Here is a 22,107-nt window from a genome sequence, read left to right as displayed (position 1 = left end):
AGTGAGTGAGTCAATTATATTCTATCAATGACACAGTGAGTGAGTTAATTCCATTCTATTCATGACAGTGCATGAGTTAATTCTACTCTATCAATGACATAGTGAGTGAGTTAACTCTATTCTATCAATGACACACTGAGTTAACTCTATTCTATTATATCAATGACACAATGAGTAAATGAACTATATTCTATATTAGATCTAATATACAATATAATGATCTTACTAAAATCATAATTGATCAATGGTGCAGTGAGTGAGTTACCTCTTGGGAAACGTTTCAAGGACCTCCTGATGTCAAGCAGCATCTGGTTGAAGTCCTTGTGGTTCTCTCTGATATCCTTAGCTAGAATCAAAACAAATGCTCAGCGCCCCCCCCCCCCCCCCCCCCCCCTCAACCATTGTTTTCAGTTGAACATATTTCAACTGGCCCTGAATGTTGCTCGTTTACAAAGGCCCTGAATGTTGCTCGTTTACATTACGTTGTTGCACAGTATTGAAGAATACAGAATGAATCAATGTTGACAAAAGTCACCTGAATTTGATGAAGTTACAGTAAGCTACATTCAATCAACATACATCAACAGACTATAGACAGCTAGAGGCATACTGACACAGTGTAATGGTTGTAGTAGTCTACAGTCTCAGGGCAATGGCCAAACGCAACGATGGACATCCAGGATCTCACATTGAAACCTCTCACTCACTAGGTTTAGCAGGCAACTTGTAGACGTTGACGCTGAGCAGCTTGGGCCAGACTTCCCTCCTGATCTCGTCTGTTAGAAGGCCTCCCTCGCTGACGGCTGCCCTCCGCAGGGTCTCAATGTCCACCGGGTCACTGTTCAGGGCCTGGAGGATCTCCACCAGCTTCAGCTTCTTCCACAACTCGTGCTCTGCTTGACAACAGAAAATATGAATTAAGATTATACATGTTGTTCAGATAGCAATACGGTCTTGACTGTGGACAGGGTTTGCTTGGATGATAAGATAACACCAGAGTACCACTGCAAGCGAAGGCTTGTCTACGCTGGTATTGTAGGTTGATATCACTTTTTGTTAGTCAATTCTTTCCACAAAATGCTATTCAATGTCAATTGTGCAAGTTAAAAGTGTGTACTTTCACACATTCTACTGTTACTAATTTACAATGTGGCACATAGCTAGTAAATATTAGTATCCCACCTGGGTCATTCCTACAATACGGTGTGTTTTGGACCACATCACTTTATTGAAAAAAAGTATATATTTTTACATTTGTTTTGTATTCTATCAGAAAAAGGACATGTTTGACTTTCAGAAAAACATATTGGTCAAGCTCAGGCACTTATCGCCATATATATTAGGATTTATTGTTCACACATGGACCATGGGATATTTCCACCTGTTAGGGACATACACCTAACTATCTGAAAGTGTTAACAATGCATGTATATATCTAGATTTAGATTTAAGACATTCAAAGTCCCTTGCTCTATTACGTTAATGTATTTTCTTCAAATAATTATACATCAATGATTATTGAGCGAAACGTGTGTTATTTTCATTTGCACCACATTTTTTTCTAATAAGAGTGAATAACAACAGAATTTGGTCAACATTTTTGCATATGTATTTGTCCCCTTCTATTTCGACAAGTTACCACAAAGATACACGTAACATTTGATGATATTATTCAATTATGATTTTTTTTAACACTGACCTAACAGGGTGGAATAAAGCATAACAGGGTGGAAAGCAATAACAGGTTGGAACTAACAACAATAATTAACAAAATATTGAAACAATTAAAGATATTTTATGAACTTGGTTAAAAAAAAACATTACATTTATAGAACCACTTTCTTTTTATTTAATTTTCAATTTAAACATTGTCAACCTAAGTTTGTAAAACAACAGACAGATATGATTAAAACACGAGTATTCCATTAGAACTACATGTAAAACAATTGGATTGCATTTGAAAATCACTGTTAGTTCAAGTTTAATAATACTAATCAGGCATTTTATGATAAACAGCCCTACACAAAAGGTTCAACAGCATTTATAAAATATCTCATACATAGAAAGATACATGAACCTTAAAAAAGTCCCCCCCTCCCCTTCTTCCCTCTCACCTCTCCTCCAATTCACTCCCTTCCAAAACCCTTCCCACTCCACCCCTCTTGCTTTTTCTCCACTCCACTCCATCCCCCCTCCACATACTGCAAGTCCCTTTGCTCCAGTTGTAGCTAAATGGTTTCCAAAGTGGTCTTTTATGTACCTTTTTTGTACCTTCAAGCTCTGGGATCAGGCATTCTACCTGGTGGTCAGCGTACTTCGTGAGGGCTTAGCCTGAATCATTTGTTTATTCCATTACAGTGCATGCACTTGACCAGGATGTTATCCTCATGTACATCTGTTATGATTCCTGGGTATGGCTCATTGTCATAGGACAGCACACACCACTGGTCAATATTGTGAGAGTGAATGGCCTCTGGTCACCACGGGGTTTCAACGGTGCAAACAGATCTGGGAGCATCAGGAGCTTCTAGAGCTGCTTCTGTGGGCTCCCAAGTGGCGCAGCGGTCTAAGGCACTGCAGTGCAAGAGGCATCACTACGGTCCCTGGTTTGTATCCAGGCTGTATTACATCCGGCTGTGATTGGGAGTCCCATAGGGTGGCGCACAATTGGCCCAGCATCGTCCGGGTTTGGCCGGGATAGGCTGTCATTGTAAATAAGAATTTGTTCTTAACTGACTTGCCTAGTTAAATAAATAAAATAAAAACTCAAAGCAGGGACAGGCCATGACCCCCTCATCTCTTTGGCAGAGACAGGTTATGTCTCTGTACTTGATGTGACCTGGCAACACACTTTTCACTTGATGCATCTTCATTGTGCTTTTCACTGCAGTTTTTGGACGAGACAATCCCACGGCTGTAAAGGCCGTTAGCCATGAATTGGAGATTCTTGTGGGTTTTACATTGGTGTCTCAACCCAAAATGGCCTAAAGGTGCAGAAGAATGAATCTTGACTTTCTGACAGGAACTTCCTGGGTAGATTCTTCATTGTCTGCCAGCGACCTTTTTTGCATCTTCTGTTTGTTTCGCGTGACAGTTTGTTTCCTCCCTGTAGTCATGTGACTCACATCATCCCTGCTTGGATTCAGCAGTGGCAGTTTCTCTTCGTCCACACAAAAGGTACAAATATATCCATCCAATCCAGCCCTCTCCTTTGAAAAACCTAGTCGGTTCTTATTCACCATGTTCCCAATAGTTACTCTTGCAATCATCTGCCTCTCCTTTTCTGGTGTTGCGATATTTAGTTCTAATGTCTTCAAGCAATGAGTGCAACAGAAGGGTTCTTCTAATGGTTGGATGGACAGGATGATGCCTCAGCATGGCATTCACTTTTGAGTGAGGAGATTTGGAATTTCCCTTAACACATTGGAATGTCTCGTATTTATCTTTTTCCAAGGTGGCTTGAAGTTTCTTGATCTCTTTCATAAGCCTTTTCTTTGTATTGTTGGTCTTTCTTTGACCTTGATGTCTTTGCCTAAAACACAGTCAGAACTATTAGTATTGTAATCAGTAAATGAATAAATAAATCAAATTGACCAATCAGTTAATCAATCAATTATTCAAAGAATGAATCAATAAACCAATCAATAAAAACATGGGTATGTTTAGTAATATAGAATAGAGCACAAATATTGTGAACACAGCTCAAATAGATCCTGACTAATAAAGTGCCCAATTAAAGTGCCCAGCTTCAAGCTTGCTCTAACCTTGAGGGCCCTGGCATTGGGTCATGTTCAGGAAGTGGGGGAGGTGTGGGGGAAGGGGAAAAGATGCCCTGGCTGTTGCGCTGGTCTTTTCTTCTCTCTTCGTCTCTCTCCATTTTTCCCTTAAAACACGCTTCTCTCTCTCACTGATATCTGCTATCCTCTTTTTCGCTGTCTCTCTGTCATCTCTGTCTCAAGGTACTTTTGTCGTCTCTCTGGGTCTGCATCACGGCATGCTCGGTAACACTGCTGCATTTCAGGAGCACTGAGTGATGGTGCTATTCCCTAACAAATGCATGTAACCGTTTTAATAACATAGACATAATATCAGCAAAAAAGAAACGTCCCTTTTTCAGGACCCTGTCTTTCAAAGATAATTAGTAAAAATCCAAATAACTTCACAGATCTTCTTTGTAAAGGGTTTAAACACTGTTTCCCGAATGGTCGTTAAGACACTAACAGCTTACAGACGTTAGGCAATTAAGGTCACATTTATGAAAACTGAGGATACTAAAGAGGCCTTTCTACTGACTCTGAAAAACAACAAAAGAAAGATGCCCAGGGTCCCTGCTCATCTGAGTGAACATGCCTTAGGCATGCTGCATCTTCGGACTAAGCTTGTTATCATTGCAGGCAATCTCAATGTTGTGCGTTACAGGGAAGACATCCTCCTCCCTCATGTGGTACCCTTCCTGCAGGCTCATCCTGACATGACCCTCCAGCATGACAATGCCACCAGCCATACTGTTCGTTCTGTGCGTGATTTCCTGCAAGACAGGAGTGTTAGTGTTCTGCCATGGTGAGGGTTAGGGCCATTCCCTACAGAAATGTCCGGGAACTTGCAGGTGCCTTGGTGGAAGAGTAGGGTAACATCTCACAGCAAGAACTGGCATATCTGGTGCAGTCCATGAGGAGGAGATGCACTGCAGTACTTAATGCAGCTGGTGGCCACACCAGATACTGACTGTTACTTTTGATTTTGACCCCCCTTTGTTCAGGGACCGATTATTCAATTTCTGTTAGTCACGTCTGTGGAACTTGTTCAGTTTATGTCTCAGTTGTTGAATCTTGTTGTGTTCATAGAAATATTTACACGTGTTAAGTTTGCTGAAAATAAATGCAGTTGACAGTGAGAGGACATTTCTTTTTTGACGAGTTTAGATATATATACAGTACCATTCAAAGGTTTGGACACACCTACTAATTTCAGGGTTTTTCTTTATTTTTACTATTTTCTACATTGTAGAATAATAGTGAAGACATCAAAACTATTAAATTAAACATATGGAATGATGTAGTAACCAAAAAAAAGTGTTAAACAAATCTAAATATATTTTATATTTGAGATTCTTCAAAAGTAGCTACCTTTTGCCTTGATTTTACACACTCTTGGAATTCTCTCAACCAGCTTCCTGAGGTAGTCACCTGGAATGCATTTCAATTAACAGGTGTGCCTTGTTAAAAGTTAATTTGTAGATTTTCTTTCCTTCTTAATGCATTTGAGCCAATCAGTTGTGTTGTGACAAGGTATGGGTGGTATACAGAAGATAGCCCTATTTGGTAAAACACCAAGTCCATATTATGGCAAGAACAGCTCAAATAAGCAAAGAGAAACAACCGTCCATTATTACTTTAAGACATGAAGGTCAGTCAATTCGGAAAAGTTCACGAACTTTGAAAGTTTCTTAAAGTGCAAAACCATCAAGCGCTATCGTGAAACTGGCTCTCATGAGGAGCGCCACAGGAAAGGAAGGCACAGAGTTACCTCTGCTGCAGAGGATAAGTTCATTAGAGTTAACTGCACCTCAGATTGCAGCCCAAATAAATGCTTCACAGAGTTCAAGTAACAGACACATCTCAACATCAACTGATCAGAGGAGACTGTGTGAATCGGGCCTTCATGGTCAAATTGCTGCAAAGAAACCACTACTAAAGGACACCAATAAGAAGAGACGTACTTTTTTTGTATATTCTTAAAACGGCATTGTTGGTTACGGGCTTGTAAGCATTTCACTGTAAAGGTCTACAGCTCTTTTATTTTGAGCATGTGACAAATAAAAATTGATTTGATTTGAGTGTGCAAAGCTGTCATCAAGGCAAAGGGTGGCTACTTTGAAGAATCTAAAATATATTTTCATTTGTTTAAAACTTTTTTGGTTACTACATGATTCCATATGTGTTATTTCATAGTTTTTGATGTCTTCCCTATTATTCTACAATGTAGAAAATAGTAAAAAAAATCAAGAAAAACCATTGAAAAACCCGGCTGTATCACAACCGGCCGTGATCGGGAGTCCCATAGGGCGGTGCACAATTGGCCCAGCGTCGTCCGGGTTTGGGGAAGGTTTGGCTGGTGTAGGCCATCATTGTAAAATAAAAATTTGTTCTTAACTAACTTGCCTATAAAGGTTCAATTTAAAAAACGGTTGTTATCTCTCCAAAAAACTGATTGACAGGGGCTGTTTTTGAAGGGGTATTACTACAAACTAACAGGGTGGAAAGTGAAATCAGGGAAACACAGAAAATCTTAAATACAGTAACAATAAATACAATAATCATGAAAAGAAAAGTATTTATGACAGATATTTTAAGTAGGGACAATAAAATAATGAATAAATATTTGGAATATTTGATTATTTAATGGCATATTTCTCGTAGTGGATGAATAGCACCCGGCGAGGTGGTAAAAATACATTAAAATCCCTTTGAGATCCATATCTTCGGGTTTTTATGGTAAAGGACATCTAACTTTATATTTTAAGACCTTTGGAATCCACATTTGACAATAAATAAGGTGCTATTTCTTGGGTACAGAAAAGGCACCACATAACAGGAATGACCCATCTTTATTTTGCAGTCTTGCTTTGCTTCAACTGCATTGGCAACTTTACTGACTGACACTATCAACTTTTACCTGTTTTGATGAAGAATATGTTATGATGATTCTAAAATGTAAATTTGTATATTGCCATTGAAGAATGGCAGGCTATTCTTATGGGGATTATTAATATAGGTAAATCCCATCCAAGCTCTGTTCTGGGCCAATCGATAGTCACGTTGCTTTGCTGTTCCACGTAGCATGTATGGCAGCTGACCAGCCGATATACATTCACAGAGGATTCAAACAGAGATCTGCTAAATACTAGTGAAACTATTCGTCTATTCAACTGTCAACTATCTGTAAAACGATTCCCAACGTGTAATGTATGAGTACTTTATCTGCTATTTGTTAACAATTGAATACTGATTTAGTTAATTTACCTATATGTCTCTGAGTATTTCCATACCCATTTTCCCGGCGTCCTGTACTTTGCTGGTGTTTCTTTCCCTTTTTCATAGCCTGTTAAAATTAATAACACATCAACAATACATATGTTGTGATACCGTCACTTGCTGAAGCAAATACAGGTTTATAATCGTTTGTCTAACAACAGAAAATAACAATTACAACGAATTCTCAGTTCGAGTTGTGATCTACCATACAGCTATTAATGTATCATCTGCTATTGTCCCAGGAAATCCACTTAACTTCTTTTGAGGAGGGATTTATAATTTCATGCTATCTGATTGGTGCAAAGGGATAGCAATTTAAAAATATATGCATTCACTTTCAATTGGAAATCCATGAAGGTGGGCTCAGTGCACTGGTGCTTGTAACGTTTCACTACTCTTGTCTTCTGGCATGCAAAGGAGTTGCCATGTGTGCACTTTGAGGAAAACCAGACTTTGATAAACAATATTCCCCATTTATACGCCATTTTTTAAATAACAAAATGAATGACTAACTCCAAAAGCGTTAAACTGTGCGCCGCGTCACAGCCCCCCCCACCAGCACCTCCTACAAACTATTGCTCCTCCCTCCTCAATCAAAATAATGTTGAGGTTTATAACTGGGACTGCAACCTTCTCCTCGACAGCATGTCGGGCTGGACTTTACAGCAGAGGCTCGAAGGAAAAACGTCTAGTTCAATTCTAGCAAGGTACGGTTGAATGCTTCAAATGTTAAAAATGGGTGACAGAAACGATAGAGTCCCCATGATGACACGCAGAACAAGGAGAACCACCATCTGCGCTACGCCAGCGGGTGCCAATTCTAAACAAGCCAACGGCAGTGCAGGGGAAAAAACTTCAAGCCAACCGAGCCACAGCAACCGGAAAGTGAAGGAGGAAAAACGGGTGCACGAGCCGGTCACTACACCACGCAAGGAGAGGAGCAAAACCAGCGAAAGATTTAGGTAAGACATAACGCAAGGCTTTTTGTGCGCTCAGCTCACAGAAGTCTTTCATTTACAGCTGTCACTCCTCTTTTGTTAGAATTATATTTGTGTCATTTAGTAGACGCTCTTATCCAGAGAAATGTACAGGAGCAATTGGGGTTTAGTGCTTTGTTCAAGGGCACATCGACAGATTTTTCAACTAGTCGGCTCAGGAATTCGAACCAGCAACTTTTCGGTTACTGACCCAATGCTCTTAACCGCAAAGTTACATGCAGCCCTGAAATGTTTTCTAAACTTTAGGTGCAGGTTACTCATAATACAAGCTGCAGGTAGGTAGGTACAAGCTACAGGTTCCTCATAATATAGGTCGAAAGGACTAATCTTTCATAGGTTCACTTACATCATGTATGATTCCTTTGCTTACATGTTTGCAAGAAATCTAGGCCAAAAGTCCATAGGTTACCTTTGCAGATCAGGTAACTAGTTATGCTGCAGTACATTTTAAATGTGCTAGACTAGTGCAACTGTGGCTGTACACTTCAGTGATCCTCAATTATGGGCTTGTTTTGTGTAGGCCTATCACTTCCACTGCAAGGTGTCTTCTGGTTTCGCAATACCAAACAAACCCCCTTTACTCCAGTTTTCACAACCAATGTCCTTCGCCTTCTGGGAATTGCCAAAGTCCTAACAAAGTTTACTATCCCAAAGCTCGAAGTGCAATATCCAGTGTTTTGGGAAATTAAATCTCAGATATAAGCCTACTGCCAGAAAATATCTGTGACAAATGATGCAATGAATTATGAACATTATAATTTCCCCCCTAAAGCAATGTCAATTCTATAATCAACTAACTGCTCGCCGTAGACCTGTTTTTAAGCCTCTTTTATATATATATATATATATATTGAGACCATTCGTGATGTCTTCTGCTTTACCCCCCCACACACACATACAAACTAACACTTAACTTTTTAAAATTTCTATGTAACCTTTATTTAACTAGGCATGTCAGTGAAGAACAAATTCTTATTTACAATGACTGTCTACCCCTCCAATTGTGTGCTGCCCTATGGGACTCTCAATCACGGCCGGATGTGACGCAGATTCTAACCAGGGACTGTAGTGACCCCTGCGCCACTCAGGTGCCCGCATATTAGGTTGGAGTAGAGGGATGTCGAGGTGCACCGGCCAATGAGCTGTTTAATTTTTTTTTTTTAACTGAAGTTAATTAGTTGTATCTAATACTGTATATCCTTATTACTGTCTCTTCAGCTGCCATGTCCTCCAGGAGTCCCTGCTCAGCTCAGCCAGTGGCTACAGTAACTATAGAGGCATCCTCAACTGGTGTGTGGTCATGCTGGTAGGTGCAAGCCTGACTTTTTTGTTGTTGTAAGATTTGATCATTAATAATTATACTAAGCTATGTGGGTTTGTTTTAAGAAATTCATACCAAGGATAATTTTGCTTTATTTTTATTGAAGTATCAAAATATCCTAATTAATAATTTTTGGGCTTACTGCTATAGCGGGCTTGAAGTTGCGTCACAAATCACCTAGCTATCGCACCAGGCACCATGTTGGATGGCTATTTTTTGCTACCACAGGAAACTTCAGGAAGATTGCCTATTTAGTTTTTCTAAGGACCCAGAAAATGGAGGCAGTGGAAGAACCTATTAAAGTAAGTAAATCTTTTTTGAAAATGATGTGTTGCTAGCTAGCTAGAGCTTGCTACATAAACTCTGTGTGCAGGCTAACTCAAATGAGCTGCTAACGTAAAGTTTGCTAGTTATTAACATTAGCTGGCTATACAGCATGTAAAGTTAGCTAAGTGAATTAAATATCACCAGTGTTAGAGTTGCGTAAATTCGAAACTGGTATCAGGATAAATATAACAATGAGTCACCGATTGTATACTATGTATTTTTTATTAGCTAAGTAATAAATGGCAAATGCAACTTTCGAATATACGGGCTCACTGTAATACCACGCAGGGCAGAACAGAGCTGACAGGATGTACAGTGCCTTGCGAAAGTATTCTGCCCCCTTGAACTTTGTGACCTTTTGCCACATTTCAGTCTTCAAACATAAAGATATAAAACTGTATTTTTTTGTGAAGAATCAACAACAAGTGGGACACAATCATGAAGTGGAACGACATTTATTGGATATTTCAAACTTTTTTAACAAATCAAAAACTGAAAAATTGGGCGTGCAAAATTATTCAGCCCCCTTAAGTTAATACTTTGTAGCGCCACCTTTTGCTGCGATTACAGCTGTAAGTCGCTTGGGGTATGTCTCTATCAGTTTTGCACATCGAGAGACTGACATTTTTTCCCATTCCTCCTTGCAAAACAGCTCGAGCTCAGTGAGGTTGGATGGAGAGCATTTGTGAACAGCAGTTTTCAGTTCTTTCCACAGATTCTCGATTGGATTCAGGTCTGGACTTTGACTTGGCCATTCTAACACCTGGATATGTTTATTTTTGAACCATTCCATTGTAGATTTTGCTTTATGTTTTGGATCATTGTCTTGTTGGAAGACAAATCTCCGTCCCAGTCTCAGGTCTTTTGCAGACTCCATCAGGTTTTCTTCCAGAATGGTCCTGTATTTGGCTCCATCTTCCCATCAATTTTAACCATCTTCCCTGTCCCTGCTGAAGAAAAGCAGGCCCAAAGCATGATGCTGCCACGCCTCTTGGTGCTTCCTGGAGTCCTCCCTCCGTCGATGTATAGATTCCTACTGTTCTGGTATCGCAGCCTAGTTATAACAGTTGCTCAGTTCCTGCAATTGTGCTGTTCAGTATTTTTCCATTTCAGTTAAACCTTGTGATGACCACCCCTCGCTATGCCTGCTTAACCACAACTTTGTAAGATACAGCAAGTCACACCATGTGCTCAATATTGTTACATACAAACACAAGGACAAAGCATCTGCTGGGCTGTTATCTACAGTTTTGCAACATGCAGGTCACACCATGTTACTCAGTTCTTGTCATACACACAAACAGGCAAGTAGATGTAGCAAGCAGTTGTTTACTCTCTTGATTATGCTCAAGTGCACAAATGCAGATACTTCACACAGCCAACATCAGATAATATTTAATCCTATATATATGGTACTGGCTATAATGTAAAACACAGGATCCCACACCAGCTAGCTATCTTGATGTATGTATCGCTGTAACTCCAATGCATTTGTTAGCTACCTAGATTTTAATTTTATTTATTTTTATTTCACCTTTATTTAACCAGGTAGGCAAGTTGAGAACAAGTTCTCATTCACAATTGCGACCTGGCCAAGATAAATCAAAGCAGTTTGACACATACAACGACACAGAGTTACACATGGAGTAAAACAAACATACAGTATAAACAAGTCTATATACGATGTGAGCAAATGAGGTGAGATAAGGGAGGTAAAGGCAAAAAAAGGCCATGGTGGCAAAGTAAATACAATATAGCAAGTAAAACACTGGAATGGTAGATTTGCAATGGAAGAATGTGCAAAGTAGAAATACAAATAATGGGGTGCAAAGGAGCTAAATAAATAAATACAGTAGGGAAAGAGGTAGTTGTTTGGGCTAAATTATAGGTGGGCTATGTACAGGTGCAGTAATCTGTGAGCTGCTCTGACAGTTGGTGCTTAAAGCTAGTGAGGGAGAAGTGTTTCAGAGATTTTTGTAGTTCGTTCCAGTCATTGGCAGCAGAGAACTGGAAGGAGAGGCGGCCAAAGAAAGAATTGGTTTTGGGCGTGACCAGAGAGATATACCTTCTGGAGCGCGTGCTACAGGTGGGTAATGCAATGGTGACCAGCGAGCTGAGATAAGGGGGGACTTTACCTTTACCTGCAGGGTCTTGTAGATGACATGGAGCCAGTGGGTTTGGCGACGAGTATGAAGTGAGGGCCAGCCAACGAGAGCGAACAGGTCGCAATGGTGGGTAGTATATGGGGCTATGGTGACAAAATGGATTGCACTGTGATAGACTGCATCCAATTTGTTGAGTAGGGTATTGGAGGCTATTTTGTAAATGACATCGCCGAAGTCGAGGATTGGTAGGGTGGTCAGTTTTACACGGGTATGTTTGGCAGCTTGAGTGAAGGATGCTTTGTTGTGAAATAGGAAGCCAATTCTAGATTTATCTTTAGATTGGATATGTTTGATGTGAGTCTGGAAGGAGAGTTTACAGTCTAACCAGACACCTAAGTATTTGTAGTTGTCCACGTATTCTAAGTCAGAGCCGTCCAGAGTAGTGATGTTGGTCAGGTGCAGGCAGCGATCGGTTGAAGAGCATGTATTTAGTTTTACTTGTATTTAAGAGCAATTGGAGGCCACGGAAGGAGAGTTGTATGGCATTGAAGCTTGCCTGGAGGGTTGGTAACAGTGTCCAAAGAAGGGCCAGAAGTATACAGAATGGTGTTGTCTGCGTAGAGGTGGATTAGAGGTGGATTAGAGCTTGACTAGCAGCAAGCGCGACATCATTGATGTATACAGAGAAGAGTCGGTCCAAGAATTGAACCCTGTGGCACCCCCATAGACTGCCAGAGGTCCGGACAGCAGACCCTCCGATTTGACACACTGAACTCTATCAGAGAAGTAGTTGGTGAACCAGGCGAGGCAATAATTTGAGAGACCAAGGTTGTCGAGTCTGCCGATGAGGATGTGGTGATTGACAGAGTCGAAAGCCTTGGCCAGATCAATGAATACGGCTGCACAGTAATGTTTCTTATCGATGGCGGTTAAGATATCATTTAGGACCTTGAGCGTGGCTGAGGTGCACCCATGACCAGCTCTGAAACCAAATTGCATAGCAGAGAAGGTATGGTGAGATTCGAAATGGTTGGTAATCTGTTTGTTGACTTGGCTTTCAAAGACTTTAGAAAGGCAGGGTAGGATAGATATAGGTTTGTAGCAGTTTGGGTCAAGAGTGTGTGTGTGTCCCCCCCCCCCTTTGAAGAGGGGGATGACAGCCATGGAAGAGGGTGAAAGGATTAGTTAGCAGCTCCAGCTGTCAGAAGGGATAGTAGACTACTCTGGATAGAGAAGGTGACATTGTGAAAATATTCTCCAGTTCCAGTCTCTAGCGGGAAACTGAGGACCGAGATATAGTTACATAATATTCAGTGCTGTTTAATTTGAGAATAATGCAGTCTGTTTCTTTTGATGTTTTCTGTCCTCAGATACAGAGCTGTCAAACCCTGTCTGCAGATGAAGAGGTCCCAAGAGAATAAGGGTACATCCTTGTATACTATATGTGTACCTATGTTAGCACATTTTGTGAACAGAAATACAGTTTAAAAGTTACACAATGTATAAACGTATTACAACTGGAGCTGGCCAACCCTGCTGTGTGTGCTGGCTTCTGTTCCAGCTCAGCACTAACACACCTGATTCAATGTATCAAGCCTAATTACTTAATCGAGTGTGCTATTGCTGGGCTGGAACAGAAGTCTGCTCCCCTGTGATTCAGTGGAGAGAGGTTGGCCACCTCTGGTATTGACTTTTTGTTCACCTGAAATGATACTTTAATAATAATAATAGCCTACTTGTGAATAAAGTGTTTAACCTTTACATATGAGTTAGCTTACTTGTACACTTTGAAATGGTTCTGTTTTTTTTTTTAAAGTTATGTGTTTTAATTGTTAACTTGGACACTAGTTCATCTTGAATAATCGTTATGTTGATTAATCACAATCCTGCAGTAAACAGTGGAAGGGGAATCTCATTTGTCTGTATGTTGATGTATTCTCAAATGAAAATGATCTTTCTGTTCAGTCATAAGCTCTACAATTAGTTTTATTTGATTGTTACAATTTTCAGGATATCAGACATGTGAACCCATTTTGCAGCTGATAATGGCATGCAATGCAGCCGTAGGCCTACAGCAGTGATTCCCAACTCCAGTCCTTGAATACCCCCAACACAAATTTTGTTGAATCAGGTGTGTTTGTCCGGGGCTACGATAAACTGTACTGTTGGGGTACTCGAGGACCAGTGTTGGGAACCACTGGCCTACAGTATGATGGCATTGGCCTTATGGGGATTTGCAATGCACCCCTTGACAGTGCATATGAAGCAGAAAATAGCTTAGCTCACACATTGTTTACATAATGTTCAGCTATATGTTCTCAATTTTTTTTAACAATTCCAGTGAACAAAGTATATGAGGCTAATCATTATACTTGATGTTGTACAGGCCTTGTGCTGACATGAAATTGTTTATTGCAAATCCAACCCTTGTAATCTAGGTGGTGAAATGTATGGAAGTAAGAGCTTTAATCATACACACAACTACCAAATTCAATGCAAGATACCTTTCTCCCAGAAGGTCTGAGTGGCACTTGGAGGTGCTACTATGATAATGGTTTGCCTAAGACTAACACAATTACATTGTCTATGCAAAATTAGTTTTACATGTTAAAAGAAAATAGTAGAGCTATAAGAAATACTTTTTATTCAATGGGTCAGCGCAAAGCAGATGAGAAAAATACTATATTTCACCCTTACAACAATATAGCCTATTGTGTAAACATACTGTACTTTAACATTCCAAATTACATTTGATATATTCATAGGGTTTAATAGGGCACTTTTGTCATGATATGAAGGTGCTATACTCAAATGGCACAACAGAATAATTCAGTCAAAAGCACAGCATATGACAACCAGCTGAGGGATGTCTCCTTTTCATATCTGGAAAAGAAGTAGAACCTGATGCTCCTGCAGCACTGCTCATCTTCAGTGGGAGTCCAGTTGACATGGGTGTATTGATGGAGGTCTGTTGGTGAACCTACAGAAGTACATAAACAAATGAAAAGCACTCCTGATGTTAGAATATCACTTCTTCAGGTTACCTTTACCTTCATGGCACTTAAGTGTTTGGTGTTTCAATTCATTCAGGTTTTAGTTTCATATAAATATTACATCTATTGCTGGGCTGGGACAACCAATAGTCAACACAGCAGGCCTTTGTCATATGCTGTAATGTCCATACATTTTCCCTCCTTATGAATGAAGTTCAACAAATTATCATTGGGTAATTGCATGATAACCACAATTTTTTGGGGACAATGTTCTCTAAGCTTTATGGACGTTGTGTCATACAATGTGTCTCTTTTCATGGTCACGGCAAGGAGGGATCCAGCTTTTGTCAAATGAACTTAATATTTGACATTTCGTAGCAGATTAGGAGTATTTACGCAGCGGGTTAGGAAAAGGATTAGGGTTGACTAAAATGCAAAAACAATATAAGCGATATCCCTTTTCGGCATAGATTACGGATATTTTATTGATCTGTTGTCAGTGTCTGTAGATGTTGAAGTGTGACATGAATAGATTGAGATGCATCCAATGCAATAAAACCGATACTGTATCTGGTTTAAACTGGGGATGTGTTGATTATGCAAATGATAGAGAATACAGTGACGCTGCTGGCAACTGATCAGCCATATTGGAGCCATTGATATAAATCTGCAAGAACCCACATTGTCCTTTTAGACTCGAACTTAGACTGCAATTTGTAGAATATTGAATACTCTTCTGTCAATTACTTCTCTCCTGTTTGAGGAAATCTGTAAAGACTCAACTCTGATCAGCTTTGTGGATGGATGGATAGTTGGTTATCTGTCTCTCAGTAGGCCTTTGCTTTCCTGCCAATAGCTAGTTTTATTGATAGGCAGATATCAGTTTCTCTTGGGCTGTTGTCTACACAGTGAGAATCATGAGTAACCCAACGGTGTGTTAATGTCTTTTCAGAGCTGTCTCAATAGAAATGGTAAACATTGTTGACTTACCTTATCCACACTATGCCTGTGCATGGCAAACAAAACACTAATCAGTTTGATAAGAGAACTTTTATCCCTGGCCCTCTTTTCTTATGAGAGAGGAGTTTTCTATGAACTATGAAGAGACTCGGACTTTGAATGAGAACTGAAGCATCTTGGTCATGTGTCACACAGCTTGCCTCATTCAACTGTGAAGGCTAGCCAAGTCATTCAATCATTCTTTCTCCGTCGTGCTCTTTCACACTCTTTCTTGATCGCTCTCTTGATGTTTATATAAAATGTCAAACTTCACTTTATATTATAGCAGTCAAAGAAATGGTCACCACTCCTCTCTTGGCTCTCTGGCAGTTAGGCTCTGTGGTGGGCATTTTAACACTAATGTGTCGTCTTTCTTTTTACTGAGAGGAGCCTGATAAGAATCTCTCCATTGTGTCACCCACCTTACAAGCATTGCCTGTTTTTACTAGTACACCTTATCTGGTTCATGTAGCCTACTGGAGGCTGTAGCCTACTGTATGTTGATAATCACAACCAGGCATGCACAAATGTCCAGACAAACTGGAGGTCCATATTACCTAGGTTTAGCCTAATGTAGTCTCTGAAGTTTGATCAATTTAAGTTTGCACTGTTCAGATAGGCAAGGTTCAAGTCATTGACATGTTCTGCCAGGTATGCTAGGCTGCTGGCATTGTGTAATGGAGTGGGCAGTAGCCAGAGCACTCCTGTCAAGTGTTTGATTTGTCAGTTGATGTGTTGCAGTTAATTCTGTCCCCCAGGGTAAGGTCAAATGAGGACTCAGAATTTCTTCTTCCTCTGATAGACATTTCCTGTTCTACTTAAAAAGTGTTAATGGAAGTTCAATGGTATTTTATTTTTCTGGCAGAACATCCAATAATGCGCATTTCTAACAATTTATTAAATTAATATGGATAGAATTTCATATATTATAACTAAAAATAAACACCCAATTCTTTCTGTTTTGAAGAGAGATTGCAGGAAAAATCTTGCCGTTGCCTTCAAAGCATCTGAGCGAGAAGTTTAATTTCCAAAGCCGGTATTAATCCAGTCTTTGAAACATGATCGCTATGACATTCAAACGGACCCCCCCCCCCCCCATCATATTCCCTGGGAATCATCCCTACATTCTTTGTACCCGCTAATGAATGGGTCTGAAACTCAAGTGGAAAGTTGCTGGCTAGAGGATGTGAGCTAGAAAAGAGATGTAACTGTTACACGGCGGACCCTCTGTAGCTATCTTTTACATTGCTGGCTCACAAAGGATATTCTTCGGTCACTGTGATGCCCCGCCAGTTCGAAGGGGTTGGTTCCTCGGCACGTGCTACTTCATGTAGGCCTGACCAGAGCTGCCTATTTCAATAAATGGCTCTGGTCCTAGGCAATATCTACAGTATGTGGACTGTTTCAATGGACCATAAATATTGCAGTTTCTGTATCTTACAGGTCATGTGTGTTAGGCTAGGTAGCCTTTGGCTACATGCATAATTGATGCTATGTTGGTGTGCTTTAGGTTGATATTTTGAAGGGGCTGAAACATACAGGTAACCCACAGCTATCATTATTGTTTGGGAGAAATGGGAGTAATTTAGTAATTATTATGATTTAGTTTTTTATATGTTGCTCCTCAAATTGAACAAGCCCTTTTGAATAATGTAGTAAAGAAGTTGCTGCTGCAGAAACTAACCTTGTAATGAAGCAGTCTGTCTGGTATGCTGCTTGTAGGTTGACTCATGCTTTTTCTTTTTTTTAATATGGCAACAACAGCATGTCTATTTTCGGTTTGGAACTCAAACAGGGTCTGCACGACTCCACTATCCAGGGCCAAGGTTTCGGGATCAGGGTTTGCTCTTTCAGTGTTGTCTCTGTGTGTGTGTGACTGTCAGCTTTAGATGAACGTGACACCACCAGTGAGTGACCGCTGTGATATAGTCTATGGATAGCCTGCTAACATTTTAGCCTCAGTGAAACAATGTGAGCTATTGCAAGATCAGTATGGTGTCACAAGGCTAGTCTATGGACCTGTTTTTGTAAACCGCTCAGGGATAGGGCTAGAGAAATGTAACCACTCTCAAATTCATAGACCAGACAATAGATCCAAGGACTGACCATCCATGAAATCAAATGTATAGTTTTAACCATATTTTGCGGCTATACGGTGTTGGTTTACAATTACATTCTTTTACAAACAATAGGGTAAAACAAATGTATATTTTTGGTTCTGATGAGGTATGACAGCTGAACTAAGTTCAAGACTCATAAGTTATATTCAAGAATCAATAAGTATCAAATTAATTATACAGTGTAAGTTCCAAAAGGGTGATACACATCAGATTAAACCTTTAATGGAAGTGCTAGCTAGCCTGTGTGTATCCTAACCAATCTGAAGACCAATAACAGCTACAACACTGCATGGTGAGAAACACAAGGACGATTAGCCTAGATATTTCACCTCGATTGATCCCACATCTCGTTTGTTTTTGCTGTAATACAGAAGCAAGCTATGAACATATGCCTGTTGTGGGTTGGTCTCCAGGGTTAGGTTATCTGTTGCCAGAATGGATGATTGTTCTTATCAGCCTTTATAGCTTTGAGATTAGCATTTAAACTGCTGGGCCTCTCTTTACCCTCCCCTTACTAAGCCAATGGGCAGGCATTTTCACTGCAACATTCCAAAGTGTGGAGCGCCAAGGATCAGGGGTTATTCTTAGAAAGTGATATTTTGAAATGGAGTTCATCTCTTAAATTGTAAGTTTGGCAAAGTGAAGTGTGTTTTGGAAACTTTAATCTGCTCTTTCCGATACTATGTGAAATCAGAATGTCTTACCTGCATGTGACCCCCCCCCCCCCTAACACATTATTTTTGTGATATTGGAAGTCAAACAAATGTGATAAATAGATTTAAGAAAAATTTGAGGACAAAGGGGGTATTACTTTTTATTTTTTTATTGCAGAAATGTATTTGAAATTACAATTCACATGCAGTCAAAATGACTGCCTCGGCACTTGTAGTGTATGGCTCACCTCAACGTGGTGGAAGACTGACCTGTGACCAGTCTGTCTGTGTTGATAATGAATGATCACTGGTCAGTCTTCGCCTTCATACAATTTTGTTTACTTCTGATTGCAAAATCTCTTCTGTTGCAGGTCTTGTGCAATGCACGCCTTTTCCTGGAGAATCTAATAAAGTAAGTATCTGCAGCTTTAAATAACTAAAACACTTAGGCTGTCAACTTCAATATGATCATTTGTTAATCACTTCTGTCACGACTGCCGATCCTTTCATTTTGACCACAGCTTCTTTTGTAAAAGTAGTATCCATCAATATCTTCTTTACCTCCTCTGATAGATATGGGATACTGGTGGACCCCATCCAAGTGGTTTCACTGTTTTTAAAAGACCCATATAACTGGCCTGCATCTTGCCTTATCATTGGTATGTAAGACTAAAACGCTCTCCTCTTTGGCATGCTATCCTTACTATTGTGATTGTTGTACATCTTCCCAAATCTATTTATTTTAATGTCTTATTGTCTGGTTTTGGTTGCTTTGCAACCCAAGTCATTATACCAACTAAAATATCATCAACTGTTTTCCCACCAAGTGGGGGCTAATTTTCTAATTTTGGAATCAATATTGTAGGCATATTACACGGCTGTCTTTTGTGGAGTACCCGAATCTAATGTGTTTATTTTTCCTCAGTTTCGAACGTGTTCATAATGGCAGCTTTGTACACGGAGCGGAGGCTATCAGTGGTGAGTGTCATGCCATAATGTCTTGGACTAATGTGAAGGATGTGCTGTGAAATCTCACTAATCTCACTGTTGCTTGTGAACAAGTATTTCAGACGCCTGTTAGGTAGAGATGGTGTGGGACATCTGTTAAATAGGTTTTTCAAGCATTCCCCCCCTAATAAAAACCAATGTGGCTTTTTTTAAAGGTGTGTGTGTGTGAATGCAACATGTAAAGTGTTGGTTTCATGAGCTGAAATAAAAGATCCCAGAAATGTTCCATATACACAAAAAGCTTATTTCTCTAATTTTGTGCAAAAATGTGTTCACATCCCTGTTTGTGAGCATTTCTCCTTTGCCAAGGTAATCCATCCAATCAGAAGCTAATTTTGAACCGCATGATTACTACACAGGTGCACCTTGTGCTGGGGACAAAAAGGCCACTCTAAAATGTGCAGTTTGCCACACAACACAATGCCACAGATGTCTGAAGTTGAGGAAGCATGCAATTGGCATGCTGACTGCAGGAATGTCCAACAGAGCTACAGCCACAAAATTGAATGTTAATTTCTCTACCATTATCCGCCTCCACCCGGACAGCTGATGAAACTGAGGAGTATTTCTGTCTGTAATGAAGCCCGCTTGTGGGGAATTGGCTGATTGGCTGGGCCTGGGTCCCCAGGGGCTAGGCCTATGTCCTCCCAGGCCCACCCATGGCTGTGTCCTTGACAAGTGAAATCCATAAATTAGGGCCTAATGAATTGCTTTCTATTGACTGTTTTCCTTATGAAATGGAACTCAGTAAAATTGTTAGTTGTTGCGTTTTTATATTTTTGTTCAGTGTGTATATATACAGTGCATTCAGAAAGTATTCAGACTACTTTTTCCACATTTTGTTACGTTACAGCCTTCTACAAATCATTACATTTTGTTTTTCTCCTTATCAATCTATACACAATAGCCCATAATGACAAAGCAAAAAATGTTTTTCCGAAATTTGTGCAAATGTATAAAAAATAAACTCACATTTACATAAGTATTCAGACCCTTTACTCAGTACTTTGTTGAAGCACCTTTGGTAGCGATTACAGCCTTGAGTCTTCTTGGGTATGACGCTACAAGCTTGACACACCTTTATTTGGGGAGTTTCTTCCATTCTCTGCAGATCCTCTCAAGCTCTGTCAGGATGGATGGGGAGCGTTGCTGCACAGCTATTTTCAGGACTCTCCAGAAATTTTAGATCGGGTTCGGGCTCTGGCTGGGCCACTCAAGGACATTCAGAGACTTGTCCCGAAGCCATGCCTGTGTTGTCTTGGCTGTGTGCTTAGGGTTGTTGGAATGTGAACCTTCGCTTCACAAGACAAGTCTGAGGTCCTGAGAGCTCTGGAGCAGGGTTTAATTAAGGATCTCTCTACTTTGTTCCGTTCATCTTTCCCTCAATCCTGACGAGTCTCCCTGTCCCTGCCACTGAAAAACATCCCCACAACATGATGCTGCCGCCACCATGCTTCACCGTAGGGATGGTGCCAGGTTTCTTCCAGACATGGCACTTGGCATTCAGGCCAAGGAGTTCAATTTTGATTTAATCAGACCGGAGAATCTTGTTTCTCATGGTCAGAGTCCATTTTAGGTGCCTTTTGGAAAACACCAAGCAGGCTGTCATGTGCCTTTTTTACTGACGAGTGGCTTCCATCTGGCCACTCTACAATAAAGGCCTGATTGGTGGAGTGCTGCAGAGATGGTTGTCCTTCTGGAAGGTTCTCCCATCTCCACAGAGGAACTCTGGAGCTCTGTCAGAGTGACCATCAGGTTCTTGGTCACCTCCTTGACCAAGGCCCTTCTCCCCCGATTGCTCAGTTTGGCCGGGTGGTCAGCTCTAGGAAGAGTCTCTAGGTGGTTCCAAACTTCTTCCATATAAGAATAATAGGCCACTGTTCTTGGGGACCTTCAATGCTGCAGAAATGTTTTGGTACCTTTCCCAAGATCTGTGCCTCGACACAATCCTGTCTCGGAGCTCTACGGACAATTCCTTTGACCTCATGGCTTGGTTTTTGATATGACATGCACTGTCAACTGTGGGACCTTATAAAACAGGTGTGTGCCTTTCCAAATCGTGTCCAATCAATTGAATTTACCACAGGTGGACTCCAAGTTCTATAAACGTCTCAAGAATGATCACCACACTCGCACTGGTACATGTATACTGGAGGCACCAGTTTAGACCACTAGACCACCCCAGGCCTACAAAGGCCCATAAATGTATTATACTGTATGTAGTAATTCTGTGCCCAGAGCACTGTGTTAACAATGTTTTTTTGTTTTTTTTCCTGTTGCTCTGCAGGGCACCATCTCAGAGACTACTGGAACATTCCTTTACTTGGTCAATCTGACCACCCTCCTCTTTTTCCCATCAGCCACTGTGCTCACGCTGACCTCCATTACCCCAGGTGAGATGGCCTGATCATGATCTGACACACACACACGCTTACACTGCATGGCCATATACATAGGCCTAATGTTTATCTGTGAGTAACAGTATATTTACTCCTTGACCTTATCAAAAATACTAAATGCCCCTCAGAGGATTTGTCCACTTCTAACAT

At 40.5% G+C, this 22,107-nt stretch overlaps 1 protein-coding gene across 1 annotated transcript in view; it reads left to right on the top strand.

Annotated features, from left to right (window-relative positions):
• Positions 1–7,625: 7,625 nt before the first annotated feature.
• dgat1a (diacylglycerol O-acyltransferase 1a) overlaps positions 7,626–22,107 on the top strand; it is a 26,892-nt gene continuing 12,410 nt past the window's right edge. Inside the window, exons 1-6 of the mRNA XM_020500102.2 lie at positions 7,626–7,996; positions 9,251–9,338; positions 18,922–18,962; positions 19,124–19,209; positions 19,476–19,528; positions 21,846–21,951. Coding sequence (XP_020355691.1) covers positions 7,752–7,996; positions 9,251–9,338; positions 18,922–18,962; positions 19,124–19,209; positions 19,476–19,528; positions 21,846–21,951 — 619 coding nt within the window. The 5' untranslated portion in view covers positions 7,626–7,751. The remainder of the gene's footprint in view (positions 7,997–9,250; positions 9,339–18,921; positions 18,963–19,123; positions 19,210–19,475; positions 19,529–21,845; positions 21,952–22,107) is intronic.

Source organism: Oncorhynchus kisutch, linkage group LG14 (genome assembly GCF_002021735.2).
Source record: "Oncorhynchus kisutch isolate 150728-3 linkage group LG14, Okis_V2, whole genome shotgun sequence".
Classification (NCBI taxonomy): Eukaryota; Metazoa; Chordata; class Actinopteri; order Salmoniformes; family Salmonidae; genus Oncorhynchus; species Oncorhynchus kisutch.
This window is presented reverse-complemented; position numbering and strand designations above follow the sequence as displayed.